Consider the following 17,320-nt stretch of genomic DNA (forward strand, 5'->3'; position numbering starts at 1 on the left):
GTCATGATACCGGTGTCTTGGGATTGAGTTCCACATCGGGCTCCCATCTCAATGGGGAGTTTGCTTCTCTCTCTACTTCCTTCCCCTGCTCGTGATCTCTCTCTCTCAAATAAGTATATAAAATCTTAAAACAAACAAAGAAGACAATTCCCTTACATTGGCATCAAATAGAATAAAATACTTGGTATAAACTTAATCAGGAAGGTGAAAAACTTGCACACCGAACACTATAAAACATTGCTGAAAAATTAAAGAAGAGATAAATAAATGGAAAGACATCCATGTTCATGGATTGGAAGACTCGATATTATTAGAAAGTCAATACTATCCAAAGCAATCTACAGAGTCAGTTCAATCCCTACCAAAATTCCCAGGATGATTTTTGCAAATATACAAAAACTTACCTTAAAATTCACGTGGAATCACAAGGGACCTTAAATAGCTCCCCAAAAAATATCTTGAAAAAGAAGGGGAGGCTGAGTGGCTCACTGGACTAATTGGTTGCCTTCAGCTCAGGTTATGAATCCAGGGTCCTGGGATTGAGCCCTGCGTCGGGCTCCCTACTCACCAGAGAGCCTGTTTCTCCCTCTTCCTCTGCCATTGTGCTCTCTAGCTCTCTGTGAAATAAATAAATAAAACCTTAAAAAAATATATTGAAAAAGAAGAACAAAGCTGGAGGTCTTACACTTCATGGTTTCCCAACTTACTACAAAGCTATAGTAATTAAAACAGTGTGATACTGGCACTGGGGTGATGATAAACCAGTGAAATAGAATAGAGATCCCTGAAGTAAAAGTTTGCGTGAATGGATATATGACCTTTGACAAGGGGTCCAAGACCAAGCAACGGGGAAAGGACAGTCCTTTCAACAAGAACTGAAGTTGGAATATTTAACTGTGAAGAAATGGACTTGTACCCTTACCTAACACCATAAATAAAAAGTAATTCAAAGTGGATCAAAGACCTAAACTTAGACCTGGAACTATAAAACTCTTACACAAAAACATCAGACAAACAATTATGTGCTCGTAATTTGACAATGATGTTTGAAGTCCAGAGAACTGATACACCATTATATTCATAGAAGGTTTTGGATTGCCCTCTTTGCTTCAAGGAAAACTTTTTCTTCCTTGCTTTGAAGTTTTGCAAAACTGTCTCTCAACTTTATCTAAGCTGAAAGGTAGTTTATGATTCTCCTTTCTTTTTTGGTATGCTCATTTCCTCCTTAAATTTAGATGGGGCTAGAGATGTTAGTAATGGCCTTTATAACAAGCTACAAAATTGTATTACATGACAAAACAACAGAAGATACCAGATCAGCTGTTCATTCTTCTTTCTGTGAGCACTGCGCTCAAGAATGTGTGTTGGTAAGACAAGAAACAAAAGGTGTTGGAGAGGATGTGGAGAAAAGGGAACCCCCTTACACTGTTGGTGGGAATGCAAGTTGGTGCAGCCACTTTGGAAAACAGTGTGGAGATTCCTTAAGACATTAAATATAGAGCTACCCTATGACCCTGCAATTGCACTACTGGGTATTTATCCCAAAGTTACAGATGTAGTGAAAAGAAGGGCCATATGTACCCCAATGTTCATAGTATCAATTTCCACAATTGCCAAACTGTGGAAAGAACCAAGATGCCCTTCAACAGACGAATAGATAAAGAAGATATGGTCCATATATACAATGGAGTATTATGCCTCCGTCAGAAAGGATCCATGTTTGTATCAACATGGATGGGTCTAAAGGAGATTATGCTGAGTGAAATAAGCAGAGAGAGTCAATTATCATATGGTTTCATTTACTTGTGGAGCATAAGGAATAACATGGAGGACATTAGGAGAAGGAAAGGAAAAGTGAGTTGGGGGAGAGGAGGAGGAGGGGGAGAGGAACCATGAGAGACTGTGGACTCTGAGAAACAAACTGAGGGTTTTGCGGGGTGGGGGGTTTGGGTGAGCCTGGTCGTGGGTATTAAGGAGGGCACATATTGCATGGAGCACGGGGTGTGGTGCATAAACAATGAATCTTGGAACACTGAAAAGAAAAAAAAAAAAGAATGTGTGTTGGTAAAACGAATCGTACATGTCCTTTTGTGTCCCCCAGCATCATCCCTGTGCAGACAGCTGGTTAGAGCTTGTGGCTGTCCTTCTTTGTCATCTATGCTGTCTTTGAGGATGGGAAGAAATGTCACCTTGGCTGCAGCCCGTAAACCTCTAGCCCAATGTCACATCACCGAAACAATAAAAGATGACAGAAACCTGTTAGTGCAGGATATTAAGACATGGTCTCCAATGCACAACTATAGATTGATAGCAATGAGAAAGAATAATGAAAAAAATATAAGTGATAGGAAATGTTAAGAAATAGCCTCAGGGGTGCCTGGGTGGCTCAGTGGGTTAAGCCGCTGCCTTCGGCTCAGGTCATGATCTCAGGGTCCTGGGATCGAGTCCCGCATCGGGCTCTCTGCTCAGCAGGGAGCCTGCTTCCTCCTCTCTCTCTCTGCCTGCCTCTCTGCCTACTTGTGATCTCTCTCTGTCAAATAAATAAATAAAATCTTAAAAAAAAAAAAAGAAATAGCCTCAGTGTCAATAATTCTGAGCCAAGGCATCAGAATAGATAATATCTTTTCTTTTAAAAATCTGCTTTATAGCCTATGAAGATTGCAAAAGTTTTCCTTTGAAATGCCTGTGTGTCCCCACGGCCTAAATGTGGTATAAAAATTTTTCTCTGAACTGATAGTTTTTCTGTGAAATGATATTCTAACTTTCTCAGAGTTACCCATTCTCCCTTTGCCTCATTGTCTTTAAACCCTAACCAATCTCATTAAATAATCTGCTGTAAAAAATTCTCCAGAATTTTTTAAAACCAAAGCAATTCTTTAAAACAGAATTAAAAAAAAATTTTTTTAAACTGCAAATTTCTTAAAACTGGGGCAGGGAGGAAAGGACCCCACAAGCTTTCTTAAGGAAAAGTGAATTGAAGTTCACGGTTTTGTTCCACTTGAGACCTCTGGGAACACAAGGCATGTTCTCTGTTGGTGACTGTTTAGGCTTTTTTGGTATTACTTCCCATGCATTACTTCACAGCTGAAATTTCTCTGAAGGTAAAGGGTCTGAATCAGCCACAAAACTGTAGCTTAAAATTCTTAATGAAATCTTCCAGATTTAATAGGAAAAGGTCAAATCCAGATTTACTCCCACTGGCAAAATATTTTTGTTAGGAAGAATTTTTAATTGTAAAAGTTAACACATGGTAGTTGCATAAATTCCAAACAGAAAAGATGTGTAGAAACAAAAGGAAGAAAGCCCCGGTTCTACGTCAGTCCCCGGGCTAACATTTTGGAGTGATTCTTTCCAGCTGTGTGTGAGTGAGCCATGAGATGCTCTTACTACATCCACTGTTATTTTTCTCTTTTGAATTCACAATATGTCATGGACATCTTCCATGCCATTTAAAAAAAAAGATTTTCTTTATTTATTTGACAGACAGAGATCACAGGTAGGCAGAGAGGCAGGGAGAGAGGGAAGGGGAAGCAGGCTCCCTGCGGAGTGAGCCAGATGTGGGGCTCGATCCCAGGACCCTGAGATCATGACCTGAGCCCAAGGCAGAGGCCCAACCCACTGAGCCACCCAGGTGCCCTTCCATGTCATTTTTAGCAGACATTTTGAAGTATCATTTAATGGTGCAGATGCTACTTTTTATGTAATCCATGCTCCCGGTTTAAAAAAAAAAAAATTGTAAATTTATAAAAAGCTGTATGTTACCCCTACATTCCCAGGCTGCTAGTTCCCCTGCCCAGAAGCAGCCACACTATCTGAGTTTTTCTTCTTGATGGATCCAACCAAGGTCCTTAAGTAACCCCCAGGCCCTCTGCAAGTTACACGGTGACCATCTCCCCACCTTCAGCCAGACATATCCAATGCTTCAGTTTCAGGAAGGATTGTCCTGAGAGGAATGCAACAAGAGAGAGCCCATGCTTTGTGGTGGAATAAATCTAACTCAAATTTAGGTTTCTGAAACCTATGGCATTGTCATGAAAGCAAAGTTTTTGCTAATAATGGTTGGGCTTCTTTTAAAAAAAAATTGAGTAGTAGCATACAGATAGCGAGGCACACAAATCTTAAATTTACAGCTTGATTAATTTTTAAATTAACTCCCATGTAACCCCCTCCATAGTTAAGAAATGTTCCCAGACTTCCAGAAAGGAGTTGGGCTTTTGAGAAAGAAATAGAGGTTTTGAGTACCCAAAGGCTAAGAACCCAAAAAGATTAAAACATAGAGTTTATACATTGAAATGTCCTCAAAAATGAAATCAGAGAGGGAGATGAACCATAAGAGACTCTTAATCATAGGAAACAAACTGAAGGTTACTGGAGGGGAGAGGGGTGACGGGACAGAGTAACCGGGTGATGGACATTAAGGAGGGCATGAGATGTAATGAGCATTGGGTGTTATAGGAGACTGTTGAATGACTGAATTGTACCTCTGAAACTAATAATACCTTATATGTTAATTAGCTGAATTTAAATTTTTTATTTTTTATTTTTTATTTTTATTATTTTTTTTAAAGATTTTATTTATTTATTTGACAGACAGAGATCACATGTAGGCAGAGAGGCAGGCAGAGAGAAAGGAGGAAGCAGGCTCCCCAATGAGCAGAGAGCCCGATGCGGGGCTCGATCCCAGGACCCTGAGATCATGACCTGAGCCGAAGGCAGAGGCTTTAACCCACTGAGCCACCCAGGTGCCCCTGAATTTAAATTTTTTAAAAAGGAAAAAAAAAATGTCTTCAAAAAGAGATGACATGTTCTAGGAGAAAAATATTTGTCTCTCAGAAGACAACCTGTACCCTGCTTCCCATTAAAGTCAAGAATGGGGTGTTATGGATGGACTTGTGTGTGTGTGTGTGTGTGTGTGTCCCTCCCCCCCCCCACCCCCGGCCCAAATTCACATGTCGAAGCCCTAACCTCCACTGTTTTGAAGACAGGGCCTTTAAGGAGGTAGTTAAGGTTAGATGAGGTCATTAGAATGGGGCCCTAATCCAACAGGACTGGTGCCTTTACAAGAAGAGGGAGAGAGTGAGGCAGGGGTGGCCGGGGGATGGACATTGGGGAGGCTCTGGGCTATGGTGAGCGCTGTGAGTTGTGGAAGACTGACGAATCACAGACCTGTACCCCTGAAACAAAATACTTTATATGTTAATAAAAAATAAATATAAAAAATTTTAATTTAAAAAAAAAAAAAAAAAAAGAGGAGGGAGAGACTTCAAAGCTTGCCCTTTCTCTGCAGTCACCAAAGCAAGGCCATGTGAGGGCACAGAGAGAAGGCGGCGGACATCTGCAAGCCGGGAGGAGAGCTCTAGCCAGAAAGCGAATTCGCGGGCGTACTTGATCCTGGTGCCTCCAGAATGGCGAGAAAATGTCTGTTCCTCGAGCCACACTATCTGGTGTTTTGTAATACTGTGGGCAAGGAACAACAGAAACCCCAGAGAGATGCTGGGGAGTTTGAGAGCGGAAGAGGGCTGGGCCCTCTTTTCGGGGTGCGGCCTGGGGAGCCTGCCAGCCTCCCAGAGGTTCCGGTACCACCGGCCATGGCGGCCGCGCAGAGGGAGCAGGCGAGGGTACGCGACAGCCCTCTGAGCCTCCCAGCCCGTGCCCAGGCTTCCTGAGAGGCTGAGAGAGGGTGTAGGGCCTCCGCGCTGGGGCTGCAGCCCGTGCACCCCAGTCTGCACAAACCAGAGCCTGGGCAGGACCACTGAGTCCTGCAGAAGATGCTCCTGGACCACGGCCCCAGCCTGCCCTACCCTCTGTGTGAAGCGGCGAGTGAGGACTCAGGTGCCCCTGCGGACGGAAAGAGGGTAGAGCATTGGTTTTCCATCTTTACCTGCCTCTACTGACCACGTTCACCTGGGGAAGAGTACCTTGATTTTCTGCTTATTAAGCAGATTGATTCCTCAAGGCAAAAATTAAGTTCAACTACAGCAAAATATTGAGTTTTCTATACCCAAGCTGTGATCTTTGAAATGTGTGGTAACGACAAAACCACTTGTGTGGATGTGGTGTACACGCACTTGCTCACATGCGTGTGTGTGCGTGTGTACACCTATACATACCCCCACCTACCTATCTTCAGTTTCCCTAGTTTACAAGTCATTTAGATCTGGGTTCTGGGAGGCCCAGGATAGTGGGTTAATTAACCAATAGGGGCTGGTTAACAAACCATTAAAAGCCGAAGCACTTCTTTCCCTGCAGATTGGACGAGCATTAGGGGCAGGACTATTTAACCAGAGAGTCACTAAGACAAAGTGCTCTGCCCGGCAGAGTACTGTTCCTTCCTCCCCAGAATCAGATTAGTGTTAATTGGAGACAGCATGACTTGCAGATTTGTAACACCAGTGCTCGCAGTTTGGGGAAGAGCTTGACCAGTTACAGATACAATTGCTTACTGTAAGTACCGTTGCAAGGGAGGATTCAGAGTAAGTTCTTTCCATTCTCTCCAGAGAGTGGTCTATTTCAGCAGTTTCGTTGATCTGCTTCCGGAAATCCTCTGCGATATCTAATCCTAGTGTACAAATATTAGCAATGCAGTGGCTTTGGAATAGGGCCAGATCTGCTAGGCTCAACTACATTTCCCAGAACTCACACCCTTGTACATTTCCTGTTCATGTGGCCACAAGAGACCCACCACGGACGGGAGATCTGGAGGGCGGGCATGAAATGGTAGGCATTCTATGGCTTGTGCACATTGTCACCTACCAGTGGGCTCACCTGCAGGTGTAGAAAAGTAGTGGGTTGCCCTGTTCCACCTTCCCTGAGCCAAGCCCTGGGTCATGTACAGATGTCCCCTTTGTGACAGATGGCGCCAGGTTCTCCTGCTGGATACTATCTTTAGAGGCTGTCAGAGCTGTCAGATTTCAGTCCAGCCTCATGGGTCCACCTCATGGACCCATGGTCATGCCTGCTCTCTCCCAAGTTGTGGGTCCCAACTTGTCCTTGCTTTCCCATTTTATATCCCGTTATAACCCGACCATTTCAGGTTCTAGCTGCAGATGCTAAGACAATAGCCGTATGGAGCCTCCTTAACCGGCTCCCACCATTGCATGAGGCCAAATCCCTTAACGAATAGTTTCATTTATACCTGCCTATACCTATACCTCCAAGTGGTTCTGCTGCTCTGACCCCTGACTGATAGCAGGATTTGGTATAGGAAGTGGAGTGGTTCTAGGGAATTTGAGTCTTGAAGCTGAATTCTCTCAGTTGATTGTGGGCTTTCTGAGATTGGTTGTCTGTTCTGAGTAAAGAGATGAATGGCTCTATTTCCAGTGGTAACAGGGACACTGCGGTCTGTGGCCGACTCTGGCAAAACAGTTTACTGTGACTATCCTCTGTAGAAAACCCGCAATCAGATACCTAGGGAAGGCCAGGCTCTCGATGACCAAGTACTTGGGGCCACAGACCACTTTGGTAAAAATAAAGTCTAATGGAGCTGGTTGCTTGTTTCTAAGGGTCCTGGAGAACTTGGAAGAAAGAGAATGACCATCTCAAGGTTGTAAATTCCCCAGCTCGAGGTCCACATGAGGAATCTGAAAACTTCAATGGGTGCCCGAAACAAAACCCCCCAATCTCCTGTATACACAGTGAGGGCTGAGATTTCTGAAAAGCACACCCCAGTCAAACCCGAGTGGGGCTGGATGACAAAGCAGCTTGAATCGCCTCCCAGGGTCTGTTGTGTCAACACCAGGGCCTGACTAGAGAGGAATGGGATGCAGACAACTGGAGTAGTGCCATATGGGCAGGTTCTAACGAAACACGCCAAGAACATTTCCTAGAATCTTCTTCCCAGTGTTGCTCCTGTTTTCTAGGTTGCCAAGGAGAGGAATAGCCACAGGGTTTTGAGTGTGGATGTGAATATCCCAAACAAGCAAATTAAGAATGATTTGGTACTTTTGTAACATTAAAAAAAAAAAAAAATCAGTGGGCGTAATTTCTTGATTCATGTAACTTACAAACGATGATGTCTACAAGAATCAGTTCATAAAAGACACTGGTACGTCTAGATAATAATGGGCATCAGCTGCATTATTACGTTTACCATACATCTGTTTACGACCCTCCACCAAAATCCTGGCTAGCGTAGCGATAGCCTTTAGGTTCTAATTGCAGAAAGTACAGGTCGTAGAAAACTCGATGCAAAAATCTGAATCTTTACCAAAGGAAATGGTGTTATGTTCGTTCTTCCAGTGCTGCATTCTGGAATTACTGCTTGAGCACCGAAGAAGTGAAATACAAGGACGCTTTCTACACGGACGCGGAAATGCATGGAGTGATTTTCCCCCAAACTAAACACATTTACCAGGCATTCAGCTTCCCACTTGGGTGTCAGCCCTTTTCTAGGGTAATGGATTTATTTATCTTAGAGCATGCACACGCTGGAGGGGCGGGAATGTGATCATGAGGTCACACCCTGAGCCGAAAGAAACCGAGACTCGGACGCTTAACCAATGCGGCCACCCAGGCGCTCTGGCTGTGGATTTGTTTTTAATACCTGTACTAGGTGGCTAAACTCTGTTTACACAGAGAAGCACATAGGCCCAGCTGAAATACTTAGGTGGCTGGCAACTAAGGGCATACATGTGGCCAAATTCTGGCAAATGAGATGAGAGTGGACGGGGCATGCCAACTTCAGGGAAACCTGCTTAGTGTGAGCAGACTGGTCCAGGAGGGTGACTGCTCTCCTGGAATGTGGCTGTGGTAGCTGGAGCTCCAGCAGCTACCTTAGACCTTTAGGTAATATTGAGAATAGGACCCAGGTATGGTAGAGTAGAAAGGTAGATAGTACATGGATCCCAGAGCTGCCCAACCCATTGTGAACTACGTATATCTGAATTTCTATCCTCTGTAGGCCATACTTTTTCCCAATCTGTTAGTCGTAGCCACAATATTTCTGAACTGATAGACTTTGTGACCCTGAGGTATTTTCCTGTTCCAGGTGAACGAAGTGTACTGGGGCTGTTTTATACAATGGGATAGTCCAAACGCATTCTACGGTCACCTCCACAAAGGGCCGCTGATTTCCTGGGATGAGAAGGTTCTGAGAACTTGGGCTCCTTTCAGGGAGCAGCTGACATCTCCATCTGGAGGCTCATTATTCTGAGCAGCAGCACATCTAAAACTGACTCCCTTTCTCTTCACTTGGCCGTGGGGGAGTGTGACTTCCCCCCATGCCTCATTTTACTTCCTGCTGTTATGACTCTTTCAGCCCACTGAGTCGTGCCCAGACAGGCACTGTAAGCTGCTTCCATGGAGAGAAATGGCAGCCTGGCTTGGCTGGGAGCTCCAGGATGATGGTCTCCCAAGGCTCATGGAGCCTCCCCGGTCATGAGGCCTTTCCTTACACCTGCTCCTCTCTCCCAAGCTCTAAGAGGTGGCTGGCCCCTCTATTTCCGCTTCTTCCGGTGCTTCGGTTTGGTCTCTCCAAAAGGTACTCATTTTTCTTGATTACACTAACTTTACACATTCTTTCTAACGAACACCAGTAACTTTTTCTTCTCCAGGATAATTGATTTCATCTTTATTCCACAATGTCCATAACACCCTTCCATAGCTGTAGTAGTCTTCTAGTGTGTGTCCACACTTAATATATCTTTAAAAATTTCTATCTCCCTGTAGAAGGAAGCCCATCCCTGCATTGTAAAGCTAGGGGACAGTTTAACTGTAGAGTTCACTTAATTTGAATAGATCAACAGATTTTCGGTAGAAAGTAGTAGAACTTCCTGACCGCATTGCAATAATCTTATGAGTGAGGTAGCCTCTCTTCCTCAGATTAAAAGCCCTGGACTCAAGCAAAGTTTCCATAAAAATGAAAACTATGCATCTCTCCTTCCACCCTCCCAACACTTCTAGGGTGTTACCATCCTTCTGTAGCTCAGCCGCCTATGTTATGGATAAGCAATCCCAAAACACCAGTGGCTTAACACTACCATTCCATTTCTCACTCTCATTACATGTCCCCTGAAGGCTGGCAAGAAACTCCATTCGATCTTACCACTCTTAGGGACTTAGGCCACCAGACTCCGCCACCTTTTAACTAAACCATCAGAACCCTTGGCCTCAGTTGCCTGGGCAGGGAAGTGCCGGGAGAATTGTGCGTGGGTTTTCCCCACCTCACTGCTTTTCACGTCCAACTGTCAGAACTCGTCACATGTCCCATGCAGCTGCTGGGGTGCGGCCGGGAAATGGGAAAAACAGAAGAGTAAACAGAGTATTTGGAAGGAGTAAAGTTTCCTGTCCTAAGTTCTACACAGAGCTGAACTGAAATCAGATTCAACACTTAAATTGAATCATCTTACAGTCATTTGAATTAAGAATTTTTAGTTTTCTAATTAGATACCATTATTTTCCAAGCATATTAGTTTTTATTCCTTGCTTTAATATCAATTTCTTCTATTAAATCTTTTTTTTTGGTTTTTGTTTTTTTTGCCTCGCTCATTTGCTGTGCACAATTTACAAAGCTCTAGCATATATCTTCCCCATCTTCCTGTCAAAACAGCAAGGCTAATTCACACAGGCCAATGTAATTACTACTTAGAGGTAATTCTGCTTTCTTTCCCCCACCTTGCAGTTTGCTTCTGTACCCCTTGGCACATTCTACCCCAAAAGACACGAAAAGTTACATTTCTCAGTTCCATTCTGCCCTCCACACCTAAAGTGGTAGTTTGTTGTTGCTTTTCAAAGATTATTTATTTGATAGAGAGAGAGAATGAACTCGGGAGTGGGCCAAGCGTGGGGGAGAGGCAGAGGAAGAGGGAGAAACAGGCTTCCTGCCGAGCAAGGAGCCCAATGCATGACCTGAGCTGAAGGCAGCTGCTTAACCAACTGAGCCACCCATACGCTCCCTAAAATGGTAGTTACCTAACTTCTGCTTGGAATGCCACTGCTGGGAGCCAGAGAGGTGGTCCCTGGGACCTCTCTTATCCCACTGGTCAACTTTCAGCGGAAGCCCTGATAGGAGAAGCTAGGAATTGTGCATTGGGCTACCTTGTTGTTAATGACTTCCTCAAACTGCTCACTGCACCAGGCAATCTGAACCACGGGAACAGCAGGCGGGTTTTGCTGTTTGGTTTGCTCTTAGGGTCCCTCAACCACCCAGATGTCACGCCACCTGCCATCTGGTCTCCACCTGGGAAGAGCCAACTCATTCTGTGGGTTTCCCAGTACTCCGTCCAAAGTACAATGAGGTGGTGTGGCTTTCGCATCAATTGCATTTTGACAGTAGCTGCAGCATTTCAGGTGGGGTAAGAACTGCAGGGAAGATCCATCCAAAGACCCACCAGATTACATTAATCCCTGATTCAATTAAGATAAACTTTTATCAAAGGTAAGGTGATCACACAGGGCAGTGGTAGATACAGCTTACTTTAGAGGAGCTTCCCTTACACCTCAGAAACCTCAGGAGTTATGTGCCTGTGAGGTGAAGGTCTCACCCGGTCTGAAAGCTTTGATTCTGGCCTTGCCACTGCCCTTTCTAAACTGGAGGCTTCCGAAAGAACAGACCACAGCAACCTATGCACTTCCCTTTTGCCTAATGCCTTCAAACACTGGCCTCTCCTTGTCTCGAGCCGAGCTCCTTGTAAGGCCCTATCTTTATCCAAGGAAAACAGCAGAGTGCCCCAGTATCCCTGAACAGTAACTCTGCTTCTAATTTCCCAAATCTGGAAAGCCCATTTCTCCATATCTACGTAGGTACTTCTGTTTATCACAGCACTTTATCGCTAGTTTTAATTGCATATTTGCTTGTTTACATGGTGACTGGTTAGCTCTCCGACAAGATTACAGTATACCACAACCATGTTTCCCTCCCAGTCACTGAACATGCAAGGCCTGCTATAGTGCTCACCACATAAGTGTTCAATAAATATTCAACAAATTAATGAGCAAGGAATATTCAATTAATTCCAAATGGTTTGACATAGCTGCCCTTTAGAGTGCCCATTAAGGACAGGCAGTCACACCTATAGCATAAGCAACAAAAGCAAAAATAAACAAGTGGGACTATATCAAACTAAAAAGTTTCTGCACAGCCAAAGAAACCAACAAAGTGAAAAGATAATCTACAGAGTGGGAAAAAAATGTTTACAAACCATATATCTGATAAAAAGCTAATATCCAAAATAGATCAAGAACTCATACAACTCAACAGCAAAATAATCCAAGTAATTCAATTAAAAAATGGGCAAAGTACCTAAGCAGATATTTTTTCCAAAGAGGATATATACAAATGGCTAACAGGTACATGAAAAGGAAATACAAATCACAGGTACATCATTAAGGAAATACAAATTAAAACCACCACGAGATCACCTCATGCTTGTTAGAATGGCCACGATCAAAAAGACAAGAGGATGGATGTGGACAGAGGTAACCCTTGCGCACTGTTTGTGGGAATGTACATTGGTACAGTGACTAAGGAAAACAGTATAGGGGCTCCTCAGAAAATTAAGAATAGAACCACTTATCACCCAGCAACTCCATTTCTGGGAATATATTGAAAAGTAAAAACCCTAACTCAAAAAGGTATCTGCACTCCTGTATTCATAACAACATTATTTACAATATGCAAAACATGGAAACAACTTAACTGCTCATCAATGGATGCATGGCTAAGGAAGATGTGGTATGTGTGGAATATTACTCAATAATGAAAAAAAATAATCCCACCATTTGTGGCATGGATGGACTTTGAAGGCATTATGTATGCTATGTGAAAGAAGAGAAACACAAATACTGTATAATCTCCCTTAGTATGTGTAATCCACTCATATGTGTGTGTAAACAAAACAGTAAACTCACTGAAAAAGAGATCAGATTTTTGGTTACCGGAGGTGGATGGTTGTGGGGGGTGGTGAGGGAGAACTGGAAAAAGGTACAAGCTTCCAGTTTTAAGTACTAAGGATGTAATGTACAACGTGATGTCTATAGTTAACACTGTCGTGTGACACATGAAAAGTTAAGAAAGTAGATCCTAAGAGTTCTCATCACAAGAATTCTTTTCGGTTTATTGTATCTGCATAAGAAGGTGGTTATTAACTAAACCTACTATGGTAATTACTTCACAATATATGCACATCACACCATCAATGCTGCACACCTTAAACTGATACAGTGACTATGTCGATTACTTTTCTGTAAAACCAGGGGGAAAAAAAGCAAATAAAGCGGGAGGGACAGTCAGGTAACAGCCAAAAAATGAAATGCACAGAGCAGGCTGGGGATTTGGGATTTAAAAAGACAGCAAGTTTTTATAACGCGCCATTAGCTAATTTGAAGGAGGTTAACGCCTCAGATCTTTATTTAAATCACTTGGGAGGCTGTGCAGAGTGGATTGGTACAAACAGGTGTCCACAGGAAGCAGGAGAGTTTCCTGCTGTGTTCCCCATCTGTAAAGAAACTTGGAAGTAAGATTAACAGATCTTTGTGACCAACTGGATGTGGTGACTAAGCAGAGGGATTTTAAACAATTACCAGGTTTCTGACGGCCACCGAATTAATTAGAAAAGAGGAGGAAGGGGAGTTTGGGATGAGGGAGATAACAGTCAATTTTGGGGCTTAAGAAATTTATGCCATTACCATTCAAGGAACTGGATATATGGTTTATAGCTCAGAGCTACCACTGGGTGCAGGAATGGAGGATACAGAATATCCTGTGTATAATCAGCACAGAGGAATCAGATAAAGACCTGGGTAAAGATGAGATCATTCAAGGTAAGTATGTTAAAATCAAAGGTCCAAAGATAGTGTCCTTGGGAGCTCCAATATTCAAGAGTCGGAGAGAAGAGAAACCATCAGAGTGAAAAGACAACTTACTAATTAGGAGAAAATATTTATAAACCATGTACCTGATAAAAGGTTAGTCTCTAAAATATATATGAGGAACTCCTACAACTCAATGGCAGAAAAACTCATAAACCAGTTAAAAGGCAAAGAATAGCTATCCAAAGACATACAAGTGACCAACAGGTGTATCCAAAAATGCTCTCATCAGGGAAATGCACACATGTACACAGACACAAAGATGTCCCCTTAGACCTGTCATGGTGGTATTATCAAAAAACAAACGCTGAAGAGGTGGAGAAACAGGAACTCTTGTGCTCTGTTGGTGAAAATGCAAAATGATGCAGCCACTATGGAGTATGGAGGTTCCTTCAAAAATTAAAAATACATGATCCAGCAACCCCACTCCCAGGTATTTATCCCAAAGAATTAAAAGTCAGGATTTTGAAGAGCTCTTTTGAGAGCTATTAGCTCTCTCATGTTCACTACACCACTATTCACGGTAGTCAAGATATGGAAGCAACCTAATCCACTGACGGATGAATGGGTAAAGAAAAGGTGGTATAAACAGGTGACCCTTGAACAACACAGGTTTGAACTGTGTGGGTCCATTTATTTGCAGATTTTTTCCCAATAATATTAGACATAGTTTTTGGAGATTTGCAACAATTTGCAAAAAGGCACAGATAAACCATGGTGCCTCGCTGTATCATGTTAATGTTTCCAGTACTGTATTATGAATATGACTGTACTGTATGCCACAAAAATTTTATAACGACTCATTCATTAATGTAATGCTAGGCTACCTGGAAGCTATCGTATTAATTACACAAGGCCACTGTGAGGCAACTATATTGATTATACTAGGTTACCATACAGCAATCGTATTGCTGCTTCTGTTATCAATGCATGAATTATTCCTATAAAGAAATTTGAATTTCTTTTCACATTACATTTTCATTTTTGATGTCTAGTGTTAGTAATATGTATCACATCTACAGTATTTTGTATTATGTAAGACAATACTGATACAGGTCCCCACAGATAATTCACCTTATAAACAGAGAACATAAACTTATGCTATCGACTGTATTTTCTCTTCCTTATGATTTTCTGAATAACATTTTCTTTAGCCAACTTTAAGAATGCAGTATAGAATATAGGTAATATACAAAATAGGTGTCAACTGTTTGTTATTGGTAAGCCTTCCAGTTAACAGGATGCTTTTACTAGTTAGGTTTTGGAGAAGTCAAAAGTTACACACAAACTTTTGACTGTGTGGGAGTCAGTGTTCCGAAACCCCATGTTCTTCAAGAGTCAACTGTATACATACAATGGAATACTATTCAGCCTTTAAAAAGGAAATTCTGTAATACACAGAAACATGGATAAACCTTGAGAGCATTAGGCTAGGTAAAATAAACTAGTCACAAAAAGCCAAATACTGGATGATGTGTCTAAAATAGTCCAATTCATAGACTCAGAGGGGAATGGTGATTGCCAATGGCTGGGGGTGGGGGCCGGAGGAAATGGGAATTTATTCAACAAGCATAAAATTTCAGTTAAGCAAGATGATAAAAATTCTAGAGATCTGCTATACAACACTGTAACTATAGTCAACAATAACGTATTATACACTTAAAAATTGGTTAACAGGGCAGATCTCATGTTAAGGGTTCTTACCACAATACATCAACAGTCAGAAAAACTGAGGCAACAAGAGCAGAGAAAGGTCTTACAGAGTTTAAGGAGAAAGCTTCAAAGGAGTTCACGTTGCTGTCAAGTCATATAAGGTAAAAACTGAAGAGTACACTCTATCTGGCTTCAGTACAAGCTCAGATGACTGTCCTGGGTCATTTCTGGAGTGACACAAGGGAGTCAGACACTAGTGGCGTAAAGGGTAGATGGGAAATGGAAAACAGAAGTAGTTAGTTGAGTGCACACCACCTTCAAGGGCTTTGCTCACACACAAAGAGGATTACCTTGCTGTGCTACTTGGTGGTATAATCAACTTTCCATCCATTCTCCATGAAAGACTTAGCAGGGATTAAGAGTTTGTTTACTCCTAAAATAAACCAAAAAATGCTGGAAGACAAGGCAAAAGGAACGTAAGGTGATTCATTACATTTTTGTAAGAGGAAAGAGAGGTATTCAATGGACAGTGTTATCAAATGTTCACAGTTGGCCAAACAAAAACAATTATGAGTTCGTTAGACTCTGAAGGGGATGCTCACATGACACAAAGGCTTCATTGTCTTCTCCAGACAATAGCACCAGTAACCTGACAGCTGACTAGATATTTAGCCCGAACTCATCACTTGTTTGGGAAATGCGACGGTCAAGAAGCCAAAAGCCTCACCCAGGAGGGAACTTCTGGTCTCTTCTAACAGGAAATGTCTGAGAAAAGCAGAAAGTCCACCACAAGAACAGCACTGTGATTTTCAAACTGCATGGAATTGCTGTACTTATTTGAAAACAATTTAATACCATTATCCCTATTCATACTTCTGTAAGGAACAAAAATTAACATTATAACTTTTCTTTTGTGCTTTTCCCTAACCTATTTTGATAGGAAGACTATTTGAGAGGTACCTCAAAAAGATCTTGAGAAGCAAGGGACCGGCGTTTTGAACCAATTTCAATGTAAATGTCAATTTCGAGTTAAAAACCTTTAAGAGAGTAAAACCCTTTAAGGAGACATTATCTGAAGCAGCGCTGTCCTAAGATAATGCACACAAACCAACATAGTCTATTTAATAAAAATATTTAATGCTGCCAAAAAGTATAAAAATACAGTAGGAATGGCAGTACAATACAAAGTAGTCTTCCTAATTTATTTCTTTTACATCTTTCTACATTTCATACACATATTAAAAAACTTAACAATACATCAAATTAGAGGGTTCTGCAAAGTCTTCTGCTGGTGCTGCTCTTCGTTCCCTGGATGTAAAGTTTACTTTGTAAACAGACAAATGTGAGGCAATCTACAGGTTTATCAAGCCTCACTTTAGTCTCCGGAGTGGACTTCAGGTCTTGCTTTGCACATCAATGGTTCAAAATTTATAGCTGCAGAATATTCTCAAGTCATGAACATTTAGGTGTCTGTCAATCTTGGCCTAAAACATAAAATAAGAAGTCATCTATTCAATTCATATTTACCAAACACACAGACGTACACAGATACACACAAACATAAAAGGACTAACAATGAACTAAAAAGGCAACTAAAAAAACATTCCAACATGTCACATTCAACCACACTAAGTGCTTCACTGTGGTCTTGGTAAAATCTGCTTCTGTGCTCAATTTTCAAACAGAATCGGTGGTGCAAGGCAGACTCATGTTAAAGCACCATAACTCATATGGCTTTTTTTCAAGAATTACTAACTATGAGTTTCTCAGGTCATCCTGTATCACTTAAGAAATGACCTCTATGGGAGATACCGACAGACAGACAGGTTTTAAAAAAATGTACCCACAACAGTTTTGCAAG

At 42.1% G+C, this 17,320-nt stretch overlaps 1 protein-coding gene across 1 annotated transcript in view; it reads right to left on the reverse strand.

The window, feature by feature from the left end:
- Positions 1–16,575: 16,575 nt before the first annotated feature.
- PTPN2 (protein tyrosine phosphatase non-receptor type 2) overlaps positions 16,576–17,320 on the reverse strand; it is a 79,584-nt gene continuing 78,839 nt past the window's right edge. The window contains exon 10 of the mRNA XM_032309576.1: positions 16,576–16,943. Coding sequence (XP_032165467.1) covers positions 16,922–16,943 — 22 coding nt within the window. The 3' untranslated portion in view covers positions 16,576–16,921. The remainder of the gene's footprint in view (positions 16,944–17,320) is intronic.

Source organism: Mustela erminea, chromosome 13 (genome assembly GCF_009829155.1).
Source record: "Mustela erminea isolate mMusErm1 chromosome 13, mMusErm1.Pri, whole genome shotgun sequence".
Lineage (NCBI taxonomy): Eukaryota > Metazoa > Chordata > Mammalia > Carnivora > Mustelidae > Mustela > Mustela erminea.